Raw genomic sequence first — 17,586 nt, 5'->3', positions numbered from 1 at the left:
CTGTTAATTATGGTGAGTGGCATGACTTCCAACTAATTCATCACACATCGCATTGCAGGCATTTAAAGCGATCTTCACTTCTCCCTCATCTGCCAATGAAGTCAATGGCGAAGGCGACGGCGCCGATATCATTGAGAACCACCGACGCGCCCAGAGGCAATCAGATCAAACGAAAGTCAAGACATGTGTCGCCTCGATTATAGGCATGCGGAAGGTAACTCCTCGCGCGATCGCGTATACAGCTTGCCAGGTGAACATTGATGCTTCCCTCTGACTAGTACGAAGTTGACACTTCATTTGAAGATTCGGTTTGCTCTTTCTAACATTACCTCCTGGCGCACCGTGGATGGGGATTTTGATTATCAGATATACTGGAGCAATATTGTAGACTTTTTTGAGAATGCCCCGGGTCCGGCTGCACGAGGAAGGGTGAACGAACTTCTTGAGTGGTGGACCAGGTGGGTAATGACTAGCTCGGTTGGACTGCTGCTAACTCGGGCCCTGTGCAGAAAGGTTTTCGGGAAGAATCACCGACAGGATTTGACGCCAGATGTTGTTTCGCGAATGTCTGTCAGTGCTCTTGCTACTCAGAGGCAGGAGAAGGAGGATGCTGTATTTGACTCCGACTAGGTTGCTTGAGCTCGTGTCCACTTTCCTTTAATTGCGACACGACTCTTTGTTAAATAGTAGTATTAATCAAGTGAAATAGACTTGTTCCTGCACATCTGCAATCATTGTCCCTAGCACAGTTTGAATTTATATCCTTGAACGTTGCATTGGAATGTAATGATCGGATTAGTGGACAAGTTCGTCAGCGATATAGACTTGATCCACCGATAAATAACGTTTACTTTAACACATCTTCTAATATCCACCAGGGACCTTGCATTTTCTAGTGTTCGTGCCCATAGGACTGATGAAGCTTGACAGGATGAATCCAAGAGATACAGCAAGGCCATAGCAACCTCTGTATTTTCCGATATTCATGGTGGGTTCTGCGTTATCTGATGTTCGTGCCCTTAGCGACATTTTCTAGTCTTCACGCTCATGACACAATTCAGCCTGCAGTTGGTGGATTCACCCGCTTGTGTCTGTCAGGCTGAATTCAGGAAATACAGTCACGCTATGGTGGGTTCCGCGTTATCTGAACTTCGTGCCATTGGCATCATTTTTTAGTTTTCACGCTCATAGCACAATTCAGCCTGCAGTTGGTGGATTCACCCGCTTGTGTCTGTCAGGCTGAATTCAGGAAATACAGTCACGCTATGGTGGGTTCCGCGCTATCTGAACTTCGTGCCATTGGCATCATTTTTTAGTTTTCACGCTCATAGCACAATTCAGCCTGCAGTTGGTGGATTCGCCCGCTTGTGCCTGTCCGGCTAAACTCAGGAAATACAGTTACGCCATGGTAGGCCCTGCCTTATTTAGTGTTCGCACTAATAGCACTGATGAAGCTTGACCAGATGGATCCAAGAGATACAGCAAGGCTGCGACAACCTCTGAATTTTCTGATATTCATAGCAAGTTTCTGCGTTATCCGACTTTCGTGCCGTTAGCATCATTTCTGGTTTCCATACTCATAGCACAATTTAGCTTGCAGTTGGTGGATTCACCCGCTAGTGTTTGATAAGCTGAATCTAGGGAATTCGGCTATGCTTTGGTGGGCTTCGCATTATTGCTTGTTGAATGGTAAGTGAGATACTGTGCCGGCCCATAGCCCACTGCAGTTAAATTGGTCAACATTTAAATGGGATATAAGTTGTTTTGTCGTTCGTATCACTAAACATACCTTTTCGTCTCCTCAAACACTAAGGATCCTGTTGTCAGGATCCAGTTCATGGATGATCGGAGTCCCCCCAATTGGTTGAATATACAATGTCAGTTGATCAACTTCGGAATATTATTCACATTTGCCAATGCTGACCAGAATGCACCGACTTGCTCCATAAAGGTCATGACGATTACGTGCCGTGATGTTAGTCAGGATCAAGTTCATGAATGATTGGAGTCCCCCCAATTGGTTGAATATACGATGTCAGTTGATCAGCCTTCGGAATATTATTCACATTTGCCAATGCTGACCAGAATGCACCGACTTACTCCATAAAGGTCATTTGACGATTACGTGCCGTGACGTTAGTTCCCGAAGGCTTCGCCAGAAGAAGATTTCTCTTGAAGTGTTTTGAGTCCGGCACCAAGTTGTGAGTCTTCAGCTGCATGCTGACATTTGATACCATTCTTATCTGTTCACCAATTTACTGATGTGCATCTCGGTGTCCATCAAGAGATAAAATTTACTGTGATATATTTTGTAATACAATTTGCTCCTCATGTAATGTATTGTTGCGAGTGACGGCTGGCAAATAGAAATGCAATACGCACGACTCTACTGCCACTATCCTGTTGCAACATAAGCTTACACTTTGAACCCTCGGACAAGTCACATGCAGGTCATGGTCATTCTTAGCTAGTGACAAAATAATACTTGGGGACCGAACGCTATGTATCTGCATTACTATGGACATCACCAGCATATCTTTCACCTTCATACATCACAATCTCCTTCTTGTTCCCTTGTAACCTCGGTCTGTATTCAACTTCATGAACATGCACCGATTCGTTTTTTCTTAGATCCATCTTAGTGGAAACGCCTACTCAGCAAATAATGCTACTTCGCTGGTGTGCCTTTAAATCGGTCTTTTCTCGACATTGCCAAACATTTACATGTGAGAGCGGTCAGCAAATTTACGTAGAATGTTGTGATGCTCCAAAATATATTGCTTTAAATAGCTTTGTCATCTGTTCACCGATTCACTGATGATACTCCAACCCACTTGATTGGCCACCCCCTCACGGATACATAACGCTATGTCCATTTTCTCTGATTCATCCAACCCTTCACCTCGTCTTCATTCTGAATATTTCCGCCGTCTCATGATATAACTCATCTCTTAGCTCATTGGCGTAGCTTAGACTATATGCCACAACTCAATTTCGTTTCTAGATATCTTCTCTACAGAGTTCCGATCTGACGATGCCTGCCCATGTGCACCCACACTAGTTGCACGTTCCAATATGGAGTTTGCACCCCAAAAGAATAGCAAGGTGTGTTGGAGACGGCTTATTTAGGGTGTCTGGTTTGGACCAGCTGTAAGTGCTTTACCGTGTTCCACTACTCTCAGTGACACATGCTAGCCTAGCCGTCGATATCTCAGTGCATGCGTCCGCTATCCTCGAGCGTAGCACCGTTACACCTTCAAAATATAGTAAGTACTTACACTCTTGGTCCTTAATCTTTCGTCAACCTTATCTCGTACTTGGGCCTCCTCTCAGCATCATCGGAATTAGAGCCACGTATGTACGTTCATTCTCTGCCTTTTTCACGGGGAGTCGACACGATAATGATTCTTTCAGCCTCCCTGCGCACAAACTTATCTTGAATAATAGGCACAAAGAGGTGCTTGTGGTGCTGGCCTTCGCATTTATCGTCCATACGTTCCCTAGTCTTGAACATTCCTCCCCTTCCCTGTTGCAAGATTCGCTTAATCATTGGTCCACGTCTAGACCTACACTTGCCCCGACCCCACCCAAGAACGATCAGATCATCTGTCATATATTTTATCGCTCGAGGTAAGCATTTCTATGGGCTGGTCGTCTAGGATATGCTCTGACTCCCTGCGACCCACTTTTTTCCCGTAGTCCATCTATACGGATAGCCCAGATGAACGATGGGGAAATTGTGATCTCGATGAAGAATCATTGCCATATGGGCTTCTGTGAATCTTTATTTTCTTCCCAAAACAGAAATTTTCCCTTGTTCTCCATTCGCTGACTGGTACAGATGGATGAGCCGGATTGTTGCATGACCAGCCGTCTGAACTGACATGTTACTCAGGTCGACAGTGATCGATATCAATGACGATGGCGTCAACAGTTGAGTCCATGTCAGGATCTGGTTATTAATGTCCCAATAAGGAATACTTGCAAGGCTCCCCTGGAGATTTCCGACATCGATCGATCTAGACAAATAAAAAACGGAACAACAAAATCGGCGATCTCATTAATTCCCGACATTGGTTTTCGTGCGTCTAATGTGCGTCTTCCAGGATTCGTATCATCATCCATGTATCATGGGGCCTTATCTAGCGGAGAGGGTGTGTTGAATTCAACGTTATCATCGCTCCACACGATATCGTCATCGTACTGATAGCTTTCCTTTTCGTCTCGGACTCGATACCATACCATATAATCCATAACTTCACACGATTCATACCTCAGCGGTTCTACTGTTACGACGCTGACTTGTCTTCCAGCCTTACCCTTCTACAGTGTTACCATATGACAGAATATACTCCCGATTCCTTCAAACTCCTACTAGGAAAGCTCGTCAAGACTCCTGAGTATTTCACTCCGGAAGACCTTAAACTCGCACTTCATCACCTTTTTACCCCAGATGCCACCCTTCCCGCACAAATAGGTGCATTCCTCACTGCCCTCCACATGGAAAGAGTGGAAAGACGCCCAGAAGCCCTCGCTGCGGCTACTGAAGTCCTAAGGGCGCGGGCATTACAAGTAGACATCCAAGATGGAGACACGGATTTTTTTGTCGATATCGTTGGAACTGGAGGTGATGGTCATAACACGTTCAACGTTAGTACCACAGCAGCCGTCGTTGCCGCAGGCGCAGGCGCTCGAGTGATCAAGGTAAGACTACTTTACATCTGCTGCAGTAATTTATCTGACGAGTACAACAATAAGCATGGAAACAGGGCTGCTACGTCCTCATCTGGATCAGCAGATCTTTTGCAATCCCTTGACTGTTCATTTATTGCCCCTTCACCAGGCACTCCCTTTCCTATATCTAAGGTGCCATTCACCTTCATCCTCGCGCCTCAATACCATCCTGCACTCGCTATGATTGCACCATACCGCAAGTCCTTACCCTTCAGAACGCTCTTCAATGTCCTTGGACCCCTCATAAATCCTGCACGTCCACGAGGAATGGTTTTGGGCGTAGCTGAGCGTGAACTCGGTCCCACAGTCGCTCAGTCCCTCCGTGACAATGGCGTTGAGCGTGCCCTCGTGGTATGCGGAGCCGAAGGACTTGATGAGGTTAGCTGTGCCGGCGACACGTACGCGTGGCAATTAGAAGATGGTAAGATTACGGAAATCAGATTGCACCCAGACCTTTTCGGACTGAGTGTCCATCCAATCTCATCCGTTGCTGGCGGAACACCGACAGAGAATGCAGGAACATTTAAAGAACTGCTCAACTCGGGTAATGATATACCGGAGTCGCTGATACCCGTTTTGCACTTTGTATTGCTGAACGCGTCGGCGCTTCTGGTTGTTGCAGGTTTGGCTTCGGACTTCAAAGAAGGGGCTGCGCTAGCGATGAACAGCGTAACGTTCTGGACGTGCATGGGATGCCCTTGTAGCCTTTCGAAATGCAGGTAGGGAGGCACTGAAGGAGACAGGCGAATCTTAAAATGGCAGAACTTGATGCGATTATCGATGTACTTTATATCTGTCCGGCTTGCATACCTCAATATTTTCGGTCATCTATACCTATGTACAAGTCATTACTGCCTTTTTTTTGATAGGATTCTTCCAGATCAGTGACTGCAGACTGTTTTGAATTACGAATGTACGCCTTGAATCAAATATGTATGTTATTCGATCGATCTAGATAAATAAACCACGGAATAACAAAATCGGCGATCTAATTCCCGATATTGGTTTTCGTTCGTGTTCAAGTCGTATGCCATGCCTTATCTAGCGCAGCATCTATTTTAGGTTGTGCTTCTATCTAGTGAGCGGTTTCATCGACATCACGCCGGTTGTCCATAATCGAACACGTATCCTAATACCGCCGTCGATGCACCTCGCGTCTCCATCGACAGTACTTGCAGGAATAGCCGCTATCCGGAACTTTATTCTCATCCTGCGTGCGTTGTGTAAATTATGCTTGAGGTCTTCTAACCTGAACCTTCGATTTTCTCATTCTCCACTCATCAATCAGCAGACCTCATATCCTTGTCATGCTCATTCGCGAGAGACGTGCAGTCAAGCCTCGAGTCTACACGATTCATTCATTTCATTCTCCATAGCCCGTCGCATGGAAAAATCTGCATTTGAGCACTGATGAGTTATCAGCCATCTGGCTTCACAACTCGCAGTATCTATATGTCCAGGCAGTGGAACACCAATGCGCAAAATCAGAATCAGTTGTCAAGGCACTTTCACTGATTCTCGTTGTATTTTAACGTTGGCTATCAAGGACCAGTTTGGTTGCTAGTCGTTCCAAATAACTTCAGCTCACCACTTGGTTCAAGCACGGGTACTTCGCTCTAGTAATGATATAACAAGAAACAGCTTTGCCTAGACCTTTCAAATATACTTCGAAGCACCATATGTTAAATAAATACCACGACGGATCCTCCACCAAATTTCTCCTCCCTGCAGGCCACTCGGCAAGCATTTCCCTATACAGTACTGCTAGTGGATACATGTATGCGCTCCTGGAACACAATCGAATTCATACTAGTTTCTGCGTTGGAATATGCCACGAGTTTGGCATTGTATTCTCGAACGCTAAGAATAAGGCATGGTCCCAGCACAAACATCTGCACGACCGCTAAAATTTGAACAGCACCTTGGAGTGTCCAAATTCCAATAGATATCGAATTCTAACAGAAATGGTGAGAGGTGGTTGCACGTAGAGATCAGTAACAGGTCAACGCACCGCGATTTCTGGAGAGAGTTCGGTAAGCTGGAGGCAAGAGACACTAACAAAGCTAACATGTGCGGAACTTGAGCAGAAAAATACAATCTCATTCACATTACAAGCTCACCTTGCAAAATAAAGAACATGAGATTGTATCAGCACTGTGAAACAGTCCCCGATAGTCGATCCTGCCGATGGGCCGAGTCGTCGCAGCTCACGGAAGTGTTTCACAGCAATCCAAACTGAGAGACACAGTGCGAGGGCCTCCCAAACAGTGTTGAGCATCCAAACCATTGAGAACAGAAGCTGCTCGTTGCCTGCATATCCATAACCGCAAATATAAATGCCAGAGAGTATCTGCTCCTCTGGTAATTATCCAATGAGCCGCGTTCTTCAAGTCAACAGGTAAAGCTTACCCGCTATGGTATACTTGAGGTCTATTGCCGAGATCACTCTGCAGGCGATGTTTACTGAAGCGCACGGTAACTATTCCATTTTCCATCATCGCATGGAAAGCCTCAGCCTGGATGATGCAATCGCCATAACCTAGAAGACTTGCCATGAAAATGTTGCTGCACCGTATATCCGCCCTTTGTTTGGTTCTCCGAGCGCTTCAAATGCACAGATATTGTCAGATGGTTCCCATGTGTTTTGATGTTGATATTCTGTCGTTCGAGAAGCTCGACTGTTGCAGTAGTTGTCTTGGCTCCGGAATTCCAGTGTAGGTCCATCCTGTGTTGGCGCAAATCAGTGACATCGAGTGTTGGATACATGAATCTATGATATACTTACCAGTGGCGACACCAAAGCACGGCGACGAATCAAGCTCAAGGCTCACAATGAATGAATAATACCGTCAAGTGTTTGCATTCGCACACCAAACATAAAAGACACAAGAGGCGGGCGTTGCAACATATGAAGGTTGAGTCTAAATCTAATCAAAGCTCGCGGCGCGGCGCGGCGCTCCCTTCGGCGTGTAATTTGCGGAGTCAAAAAATGAACCAAGCCAACTGCTGTAATAGGATGAAGTGCTTACGCTACTGGACTTCGGCGTTTGCGGAGTCGACAAATGAAGCAAGCTTACAGCTCCGCTGCCTCTGCAAGCAATGGCGGCCGTTCCGGAACTCACACCTGTGCCAATTTCTCTTGTTACCTCGCTCGCATCGGTCATGGAAGACAAGGATTGACCTGCGCGTGAAGCTCGACGGACAGGCACTATGCCATCGAAACTAGAAGAAACGACTATCGTATTTGGTCTGCATATATAGTACTCAAGTATATATATGAAACTAAAGTGTTAACAGATCCTCCAGACACATTCTACTACCACTCAGGAGGCCACCCTTTCCCATCTTTCTTTGTGCTCGCACAATTCATAGTGAGTTTTTTTCTCCGTCAACCACCTGATCACAGACGTACTACTTTTCCTTTTGCTTCGCTCTGAATTGTCTTGTGTACGTATATCATAATCTCATTCGACAATTTACACTGACGGACATGCTACTGGCAAAATTTCGACAGGTTGTACATGTCCAACACACGATTCTGCGATCATTGCCAGTTCCTGGTTGTTTTGTTTCGTTCTTTGTGCCCAGACAGTCGGGGCCTTCACGAATACGTCGAATTCTCGGATTGTCAGCTGTCTGAGCTCGACATGCTACTTCTACTTTCCTTGGTCCATGGAACGGTCGCATCGTGCCCTACCCAAACGGCCCAGATGGATGATGATCGATGACACAGCAGATGCGACAGACCCATTGCGTCGCAAGCTATTCAAGCTTCCATAGATCGTGCGCACATCTTCTGGTTTCAGTCTTTGTGTTCAAACAGCTGACATACGCTAATTTTCGCACGTGTAGATTTCTAGTCTATTAGCTGTCTGGCTCAGATCCAGACACTCCGCTCACGTACTACCTGCGCGAGCTGTATACTTTCAAATAACCATCCCTTCGCACCAAGGCGACTGTGATTAGCACAGGGCTGCGCCATTACTTATGCAAACTGCTGTAATATCAACGGTGTGTTGTATTCACATATGCGTCTCATTCCTTGTTTTACTCTTACAGTTGTACTACTCGGCAGGATGGAAACAGATCGTTGCAAGGGCCCTAATATAAATCTGACGGATGATTTAGATTTGCAGGATGACGCTACTCTAATCAAAGTATGTTTGCTAGATCCCAAAATTTCATGGTTGGCGTCTCACTGATACTTTTAAATATAGGTGCGCTTGGTGCCTTCTGACTTGAAGCCCTGATTTTCTTGCCACACGCATTGGTGATATACTCGAGCTGTCAGTTTCTTTTTTAACACTGATCACACTTGATATCATTGAATTTTGCAGACAATCGTTGTTGATCTATCTTATCGACGCGCTAGTTGTAACATCCGTACGTCAGCTCATCTATATATTGCGTGCTTTGTACCACATAGATGGTGTGTAGAAGGGAGAAGACTTTATGGGCGACACACCACCATTGGTGCACATGAAGTCTATTGTAAGACCCACGATGCACTAAAGAGCCGCGCCACTGGTCAACGGACTTGAAGGCATGGGTGAGTTGTGTCTGCATACATGATAAGAGCTATCAGCGAGGAACAGTACTATTGGGCTTCCCAGGTACGCCTTGAACTAGACATGTGTGAGTCTAATTCCCTCGATCTAGATAAATGAAAAAACTTGGAATCCTGACAAGATCGGTGATCGAATTCCCGATCACATACTTTTGTTGTCGTTCGTGTCGTTGACCATTCTAGGCCGATGCTTCTCCCGTTCATCGTGCTTCTATTGAGTGCTCGATCACGATTCATATATTCATAATCGATCACATCCCAATCTCGCCTTCGATACACCTCGTACGTGTCTCCATCGATAATACCCTATCAGACACTTCATTCACCAAGTGATCATTTGCTTGCCTAGGACTGTGATCGATGTCAACGGTGTATGTATGCGTGTATGTATGTCTGTATCTCGTTCGGTGCTTCACTCTGCTGGTTGTGCTTAGCGAGGGCTGCAACAAAATATCGCAGTTGATCGCCACGCTTGAGGCCTGCTGACATTTTATGATTTTCCACTCTCCACTCAGTGGACCCCGTATCCTTGTCATGCTCATTCGCAAAAAAGACGTACAATCAAACCATAAGTTTACGCAATTCATTCCTTTCATTCTCTTTGGCCCATCGGATGGAGGATATCGCATCTGAGCACTAATGGGTCACTAGCTATCTGGCTTCACAAGTCGCTGTATCTATATGTCCGGACAGTGAAACACCAACACGCAGAATCAGCAGTCAAGGTATTTTTACTGATTCTCGTTGTATTTCAACAAAGGACCAGATTGGTTACTAGACGTTCCGGATAATTTGCCCTTACCACCTGATTCAAGCGCGCGTACTTCATTCCAGTAGCGATACAACAAGAAATAGCTTTGCCTAAACCTTTCAAATACACCATATGTTAAATAAATACCACGACGGATCCTCCACCAAATTTCGCTTCCCTGCAGGCCACTCAGCAAGCATGTCCTTACACAGTACTGCTAGTTGATACGTGTACATGCTCCTGGAAAACAATCGAATTCATGCTAGTTTCTGCGTCGGAGCATGCCACGAGTTTGGCGTGGTATTCTCGAACGCTAAGGATGAGGCGTGGTCCCAGCACAAACATCTGCACGAGCAACAAAATTACACGAGCACCATCGAGTGCATCAGCTCCAATAGAATATGAATTCTACAAAAATGATGAGCAGTGGTTGCACGCAGATATCAGGAACAGGTCAGCGCACCGAGAGTTCTGGAGAGAGAATAGCAAGCTGGAAGCAAGAGACACCAACAAAGCTAACATGTGCGGAACCTCAGCAGAAAAATATAACCGCGTTCACATTACAAACTCACCTTGCAAAATAAAGAACATGAGATTGTATCAGCACTCTGAAACAGTCCCCGATGGTCGATCCTGTCGATGGGCCGAGTCGTCGCAGCTCACGGAAGTGTTTCACAGCAATCCAGACTGAAAGAGACAACGCGAGGACCTCCCAAACAGTGTTGAGCACCCAAACCATTGGAAGCAGAAGCTGCCCGCTCCCTTCAAGTTCAACACTGCACATATGCACGCCAGAGAATACCAGCTCCTCTGGTGTTTATCCAATGAGCCGCGTTCTTCAAGTCAACAAGTGAAGCTTACCCCCTACAATATTGTCTAGTCCTATTACCACGATCACTCCGCAAGCGATGTTTATAGCCAGGAAGATAATAACAAGGAACATAAGCATCCTTCTAGATCCCTGATACATGGCATGCAACCGAGCAATCATGATGACTTGCGTCGTGTGTCAGTCAGGTCAATATCACAGAGGTATTGCACCTGGGCAACTTACCGCCCAACATAGCAGCCAAGGCCACATTTGGCCCATTTGTTGCGTAGTACATGATATTGCCTAAAGCTCTCAATTAGTGAATGTCCTCGCACTAGTATCAAAGTCTCCGACTTACACCTATTGAGCCATTATGTGGAGCCAAGTTCATTGGTTTGAATCCCACTCACCCCTACATATGAGCGTATTGATTGGATGGGAATGAGATGGTTGCAGAATACTCACTGCATCTGTCAGCGATACCGATGGCATAGTTGCTGTGTCCCGCTGGTCAGAAAAATGGAACACAGTGCATATAAGACATACCCAGAAGATAAACACTAGTTATCAGAGATGAGCTATTAGCACACTGCAGAGTTGTTGATATTGACACATACACAGAATATGGTATTCCAATATAGCGTATCTGGAACATTGGAGAGTCAGCACAAGATGCCCACCACGCTAAAGCACAACACGAGTACGAACAATCAAATACAGCACGGTCATGAGAGAGCATCGTTGTCTCTGTCGCGAATTCATTGCATGCTCTTGTTTTCTTTTGATACGGGGCTCTTGCCACTCACCCAGATAAGTTCAATCTATGACACCATTGTTAGTGAGTTGGCTGCTCCAGCGATAACATCGACGTACCTCTTGTCTCAGTGTTAGGACTGGAAATATCATGAGAATATCAGCGATTTTCGGACACTGTTCTGCTTACCCCAATCATATATCACCACGACGCCAGCAGCAACTGCAAAACTGCATGTCAACGTTAGATCTGGACATCCTAATGCGACGAACCTGTCCAATAGCTGAAAAAAATAGTGTAACTGAGAAATGGCCACCAACTGGGATCATTTGAGACGTAAGTCATGTTCGAGGGATGGGTGAGCGAGTGGGGAATGTCAGTGGTGTATGACGATAGCGTTCGTGCTAGATATGCCACCGTCCAGTTCTTGTATCACCAAAATCAGCATGATAGAAATGGAAATCTCATCACGCCTCAAACCCTTGATCAGATGAAACGGTGCGAAATCAAACAAAAAGCCGGCAATCAAGGATGATTTCCAAATCAGTATTACGCACAGGACTACTTAACACTAGCAAAGTTTCAGTCGCTCGTGGTGTCGACAATTTATTTCCAACACGATTTTTTGCGTGTTTTTGCTTTGAGTTTGCAAAAATTCAAGAGTTTCCTATGAAATCATGTAGTCATCGATCTAACACAGGTCAGAGTATGATACGCGAGAAACATGTATTTACATACTCTTCGGCATCGCTGGCTGAGCCCGAGGCGTAACAGCCCCCCGATTACTCTTATGGAACAAGGGTCATCTTGCGGAACTCAGACAATAAACCGTGACAGAGAATATATCTCACCTCATCCGTCGCCTGGTACGCTCGAATCATTAGGCTATGATGATCATATCAGAAAGATAAACGGAGCTATGGTAATCATAGAGCAAATCCGATGCAAAGCTTACTATGTTCAATGCATCATGCGCTTGATGTCATGGTGATGTATTTTACTACCAGATATATGCTGAAAATTTCACAAGGGAGACGATAAGCAACGCACCAGAAGCCTGATGTCTGATTGTAGAGGCTCATCTCGATGGCATCGTGTTTCAGCAAACACTTATCCTGTAAGAGTGAGACCCGTCGTTCCCATGTAGCGTTGGCACAGATCAGTGCCATCCAGTGTTAAATACATGAAAGCTATGATATAGTTACCCGTGGCAACATCAAATTACGGCGACGAATTGAGGCTTGAGAATAGCTGTCGATGGAGAAACGGAAACAAAGGTCGAAGTTCGAAGGCGCTTTGAAGGTTGTAGGATGTGTAGGGGCCCTAGTTGCTATAAATACAAAACAGTTGCGGTGCTTTGCACACAAAAGTCCAGAGAAGATCTCAGCGTTTTAAGGCAGGATGCTGAAGATGCACACGATATTTGGCACAATGAATTATGCGCACCAAACATAACGAAAGAGGCGTTTCCATGTGCAACGCCAAGGCTTGTGTAAATTCAAAGCCCGCGGCGCTACCTTCGTTGTTTGCGCAGTCAAAAAATGAACACAGCTCTGCAAGCAACGGGTTGAAATTTAAAGGCCGTTCCGGAACTCAGCCTCATCTGTACCACTCCCTCTTGTTGCATCGGTTATAGAAGACGAAAATTGACCTGTGCGTGAAGTTCGTCGGACAGTACCCGATAATGCCTGTTGTTATGCACCCGCGCTAATATGCGCATTCGAATGTCAGACGGACTCTGCACCTCCCAGAGAAATTGACATTAGCATTGGAGGCGGCTTATTTAGGGCGTCTAGTATTGGCTAGCTGTAAGTTAAGTTATTTACCCCATCCCACTACTCTCGACGACATATGCTAGGCTGACCATCGATACAGCAACGCTCACGCGTCCGCCGTCCTCAAGCATCAATAAAATTGCTCAATCATCGATTTGCGTCTGGACCTAGGCTTTATTTACCCCGACCCCACCCGAGAACGATACGCCTATCTATCACTCAAACTACGTATTTCAATGCTGAAGGTAAGCATTTCTGGGTGCACTCGATGCCTTTCGACTTGAAGCCCTGAATCTCTTCTAGGCAACGCTACTTTTACTATAGCTAGCCTTGTTGGTATACATATTTCACGGTACAGTGATGTTTGCCTGTATTATAATTTGATGAGTGAAGAATCCGTTCTGATAGAATTCGCGATCGTCTTGAACCAAATATGTGTGTCAATTCGATCTAGATAAATGAAAACGGAATAACAAAATCAGCGATCTAATTCCCGATGATATACTTTCGTGTCGTCGTCATTCAATGCCTTATCTAGCCCGGCATCTATTCGAGGCCATCATTCTTTCATCCATCGTGCTTCTATTCAGCGCGGGGCTTAAGCTTCAAGCCCAGTGAAAATCGGTCCTAGCGATATCTACGGCAAACGACGATGATATAAAATATGTGCCAGGAATATTGTAATAACTATGCAAATCGATAAATGTAAACAATATGTCAACAACGCTCGATCAATTATCAAATGGGTTTCAAATACACATTTGACAATGCGCTCAGTAAATGTTGAACATGTTGAAATTCTTTCAACTTTGACTTGACTTTGCTCAATATTTCAACGTTTGAACATTCTTGTGCATCAGCTGCGCACGCACCATCACTTCACGCAATGACGTCAATATGCAGCAGACCAATATTGGGACATTCCATCCCTACTCGCTTCATCTCAGCTTTCTTCTTCCCCTCCATCATCTCGTCTTCCTCTCAGCAAAACCTTGCCGTTGACCTCAACCATCCTGGCATCATCTGACACATAACTTTCTCATGGCCACTAACAAGATAAGTATTAGGCTTTTTCATGGCTCAATCCATTTGCTGATCCCACCCACTCGACCGTCGGCCGTTCTTGTGACAAGTAAGCGCTATTCACGGTGCATATATGCACATATTTTGAACATTGTGAGTTATTTGGCATTGTCAGGTTCATTCACTGACTGTTTTACATCATCGCTAGCTCAATACCATTGTCCCGATGATTGACACATCCAGCGGCTTCAACAGATACACCGTTACAAGACAGTCAATTGGTGAGTTCCATTAAAAGCTACCTAATGTACTTTAACTGATATCTATTGCTGTAGAACGAGGCAGCTGCCATCATTGTAAGTACTGTCTACTTGCCTGGCAAGTATATTCTGACAATGATTTGTTTCGGTCAAGGACTCCCATGTGCCAGAAGCTAGTGGACTACATCATCCTGATGCGCGGGTGGGGGTGCTATGGTATATAGAGTATTGTATTTGTAATTTTTCATAATACAATTATTTTTGGTCGATTTGCGTTGATGAGCAAATATGCACAAGTCAATTGGGAACTACGGGAATATACTAGAATCTATGGTACACAAACACAATCGATGATACAATATCTCGCTCGATGCGAGTCGCTAAACATCAACTATAAGTCTCATTTTTCTCCGGAAATCGACGTGAATATTGTCACAATATTTCCGTCGTTTTCCGGAGATATGGCTAGGACCGTTTCTCACTGGGCTTCAAGCTTCATCAATCACACGGGTTATCCTAATCCCGCCATCGATGCACCGGTCACTGGCACCCACCCTTATGAATATTGGTCGTTACAATAGCTCATGCACATGTGCGAGACATTACGCTACCCTTAGTACTCAACAAGAAATAGGTTTGCTTATCAAACATACTTCGATACCTTACATGTTACATAGATATGTATCTCGATGGATCCTTGACCAAATTTCTCGTCCCTGCAGACCACTCGGTAAGTATTTGCCTACACAATACTGCTAGTTGATACGTGCACATGCTCCTGAAAAACAATCGAAATCATGCTAGTTTCTATGTCGGAGTCTGCCACGAGTTTGGCGTGGTATCCTCTAACGCTAAGGATAAGGCGTGGTCCCAACACAAACCTCTGCACGACCAGTAAAATTGGAAAAGCACCATAAAGTATCTGAACTTCAATAGAATATGAATTCTACAGAAATGATGAGTAGTGGTTACACACGAATGTCAGCAACAGGTCAGCGCACCTGGAGTTCTGGAGAGATATAAGCAAGCTGCAGGCAAGAGATGCAAGCAAAGCTAACACACGGGGAACTTGAGCAGAAAAATATAACTGTGTTCACGTTGCAGGCTCACCTTGTAAAATAGAGAGCGTGGGATTGAATCAGCACTCTGAAAAAGTCCCCGATGGTCGATCCTGTTGATGGGCCGAGTCACCGCAGGCCACGAAAGTGTTTCACAGCAACCCAAACTGAAAGACACAGTGCGAGGACCTCCCAAACAGTGTTGAGCATCCAAACCATTGAAAACAGAAGCTGCTCGTCGCCTTCCATTCCGTAACCGCATATATACGTGCCAGAGAGTATCAACTCCTCTAGGGTTTGTTCAATGAACTGTGTTCATCGACTCAACAAGTGAAGCTTACCTCCTACAACGTACTTGAGGTCTATTACCGTGATTACTACACAGGCGATGTTTAGTGCCAAGAAGATGATAACAAGGAAGATCAGCATCGTTGTAGATCCCTGGTACATAGCATGCAACCGAGCGATCATGATGACTTGCATCATGTTTCATTCGGGTCAATATCACTGAAGTATTGAAGCTGGGCGACTCACCGCCCAACATGGCAGCTATGACCACATTTGTCCCATTCTGTGCGTATTCCACAATGATGCCTGAAACACTCAATTAGTCAATACCCTCGTACTAGGATCAAACACTCATACTCACACCTATCGAGTCACTATACTGAGCCAAGTTAGTAATGGTCGGGATGATACTCACCCCTTCATATGAGTACATTAATTGCATATGAATGAGATAGTGGCAGAATACTCACTGCATCTGTCAGCCTGACTAATGGTATACTTGCTGTGGGCTGCCGGTCAGAAAAATCGAACACAGTGCGTATGAGACATATGCAGAATGCTGATGCTGGCAATGAGAGATTGGGTATCAATACAGAATCACATTATTAGCCACGATGACATACACAGAATATGGTATTCCAATGTAGCGTATCTAGAACATTATGAAGTCAGAATAAGAATACCGTTATAGCACAACATGAGGTACGAACAACCAAATACAGCACAGTCATGAGTGACCAGCATTGCCTCTATCGCTAATTCAATAAATTGTCCTGTTTTTCTTCTGATACGACTTTTGTTACTCACCCAAATCAGTTCAATCTATGAAACCTCACTTAGCGAGTTTTCCGCTCCGCCAATGACATCAACGTACCTCTTGGCCGAGTGTTAAGACTGGAAATATCATGAGAATATGAGTCATTTTAGAAGACCGTCTCGCTCACCCCAATCGTATACCACCACGACACCTGCAGCAACTGCGGAACCACCAGTCTATGTTCAATAAATATAGACATTTTGTATTTTGCTGTAACGAACCTTTCCAATAGCTGAGAAACATCGAAAAATTGATTAGCGGCCAGAAAGTGGAGTCATTTGAGACTATAGTCATGTTTGAGAGGTATCGGTGAGCGGGGAGTGCTGAGCGGGGAGTGCTGAGCGGGGAGTGTTGGCAGTACTAGTGTCGGTCGTACTAGATATACCATCTTTTACTAAAAATAGGCTTCACTCATGCCACCATGACGATGTAACATTTCTGTGATCTCATCAACATTCCTTGACACCTGGACACACGATAAGTACGGTTACCTCCACACATAGATACAGATGCATAGGTTGGTATTGATCCTTGATGCGCACTAAGAGGCCTCGGACGTTGAGTCATCGAGAAGAGGTTCACGTACGGGTGTCAGACGTGAAGCGCCTGCCAGAGGTTATAATTGATCAGCTCCCAGCAGCCCACTACACACAAGGGAAGCAGCCATTCCTTTTTCGTGGCCTGCACTTGCGCATTGTAATGCGCACTCTGCGGCTGTATAAGTCTAGATGAGTGACTCAGCCTCACT

The 17,586-nt window shown here is 45.2% G+C and overlaps 3 protein-coding genes across 3 annotated transcripts; 2 read left to right on the top strand and 1 right to left on the bottom strand.

Moving 5' to 3' along the window:
• Positions 1-9: 9 nt before the first annotated feature.
• Positions 10-630, top strand: F5891DRAFT_1193646 (uncharacterized protein; the record flags this gene model as incomplete). The annotated part of the gene is made up of 4 exons (XM_041367792.1): positions 10-16; positions 69-250; positions 304-458; positions 510-630. 4 exons carry the CDS (start codon positions 10-12, stop codon positions 628-630), a joined length of 465 nt encoding a protein of 154 aa, XP_041221582.1.
• A 3,708-nt stretch (positions 631-4,338) lies between these two features.
• F5891DRAFT_1193645 (glycosyl transferase family, a/b domain-containing protein) lies at positions 4,339-5,457 on the top strand (the record flags this gene model as incomplete). The annotated part of the gene is made up of 2 exons (XM_041367791.1): positions 4,339-4,704; positions 4,759-5,457. The coding sequence occupies 2 exons, from the start codon at positions 4,339-4,341 to the stop codon at positions 5,455-5,457; spliced, it is 1,065 nt and encodes a 354-aa protein (XP_041221581.1).
• A 1,788-nt stretch (positions 5,458-7,245) lies between these two features.
• Positions 7,246-7,500, bottom strand: F5891DRAFT_959336 (uncharacterized protein; the record flags this gene model as incomplete). The annotated part of the gene is made up of 1 exon (XM_041375647.1): positions 7,246-7,500. One exon carries the CDS (start codon positions 7,498-7,500, stop codon positions 7,246-7,248), a length of 255 nt encoding a protein of 84 aa, XP_041221580.1.
• Positions 7,501-17,586: the final 10,086 nt, after the last annotated feature.

The sequence above is a fragment of the Suillus fuscotomentosus genome (genome assembly GCF_016647785.1).
Source record: "Suillus fuscotomentosus strain FC203 chromosome Unknown F5891scaffold_60, whole genome shotgun sequence".
Taxonomy (NCBI): domain Eukaryota; kingdom Fungi; phylum Basidiomycota; class Agaricomycetes; order Boletales; family Suillaceae; genus Suillus; species Suillus fuscotomentosus.
This window is presented reverse-complemented; position numbering and strand designations above follow the sequence as displayed.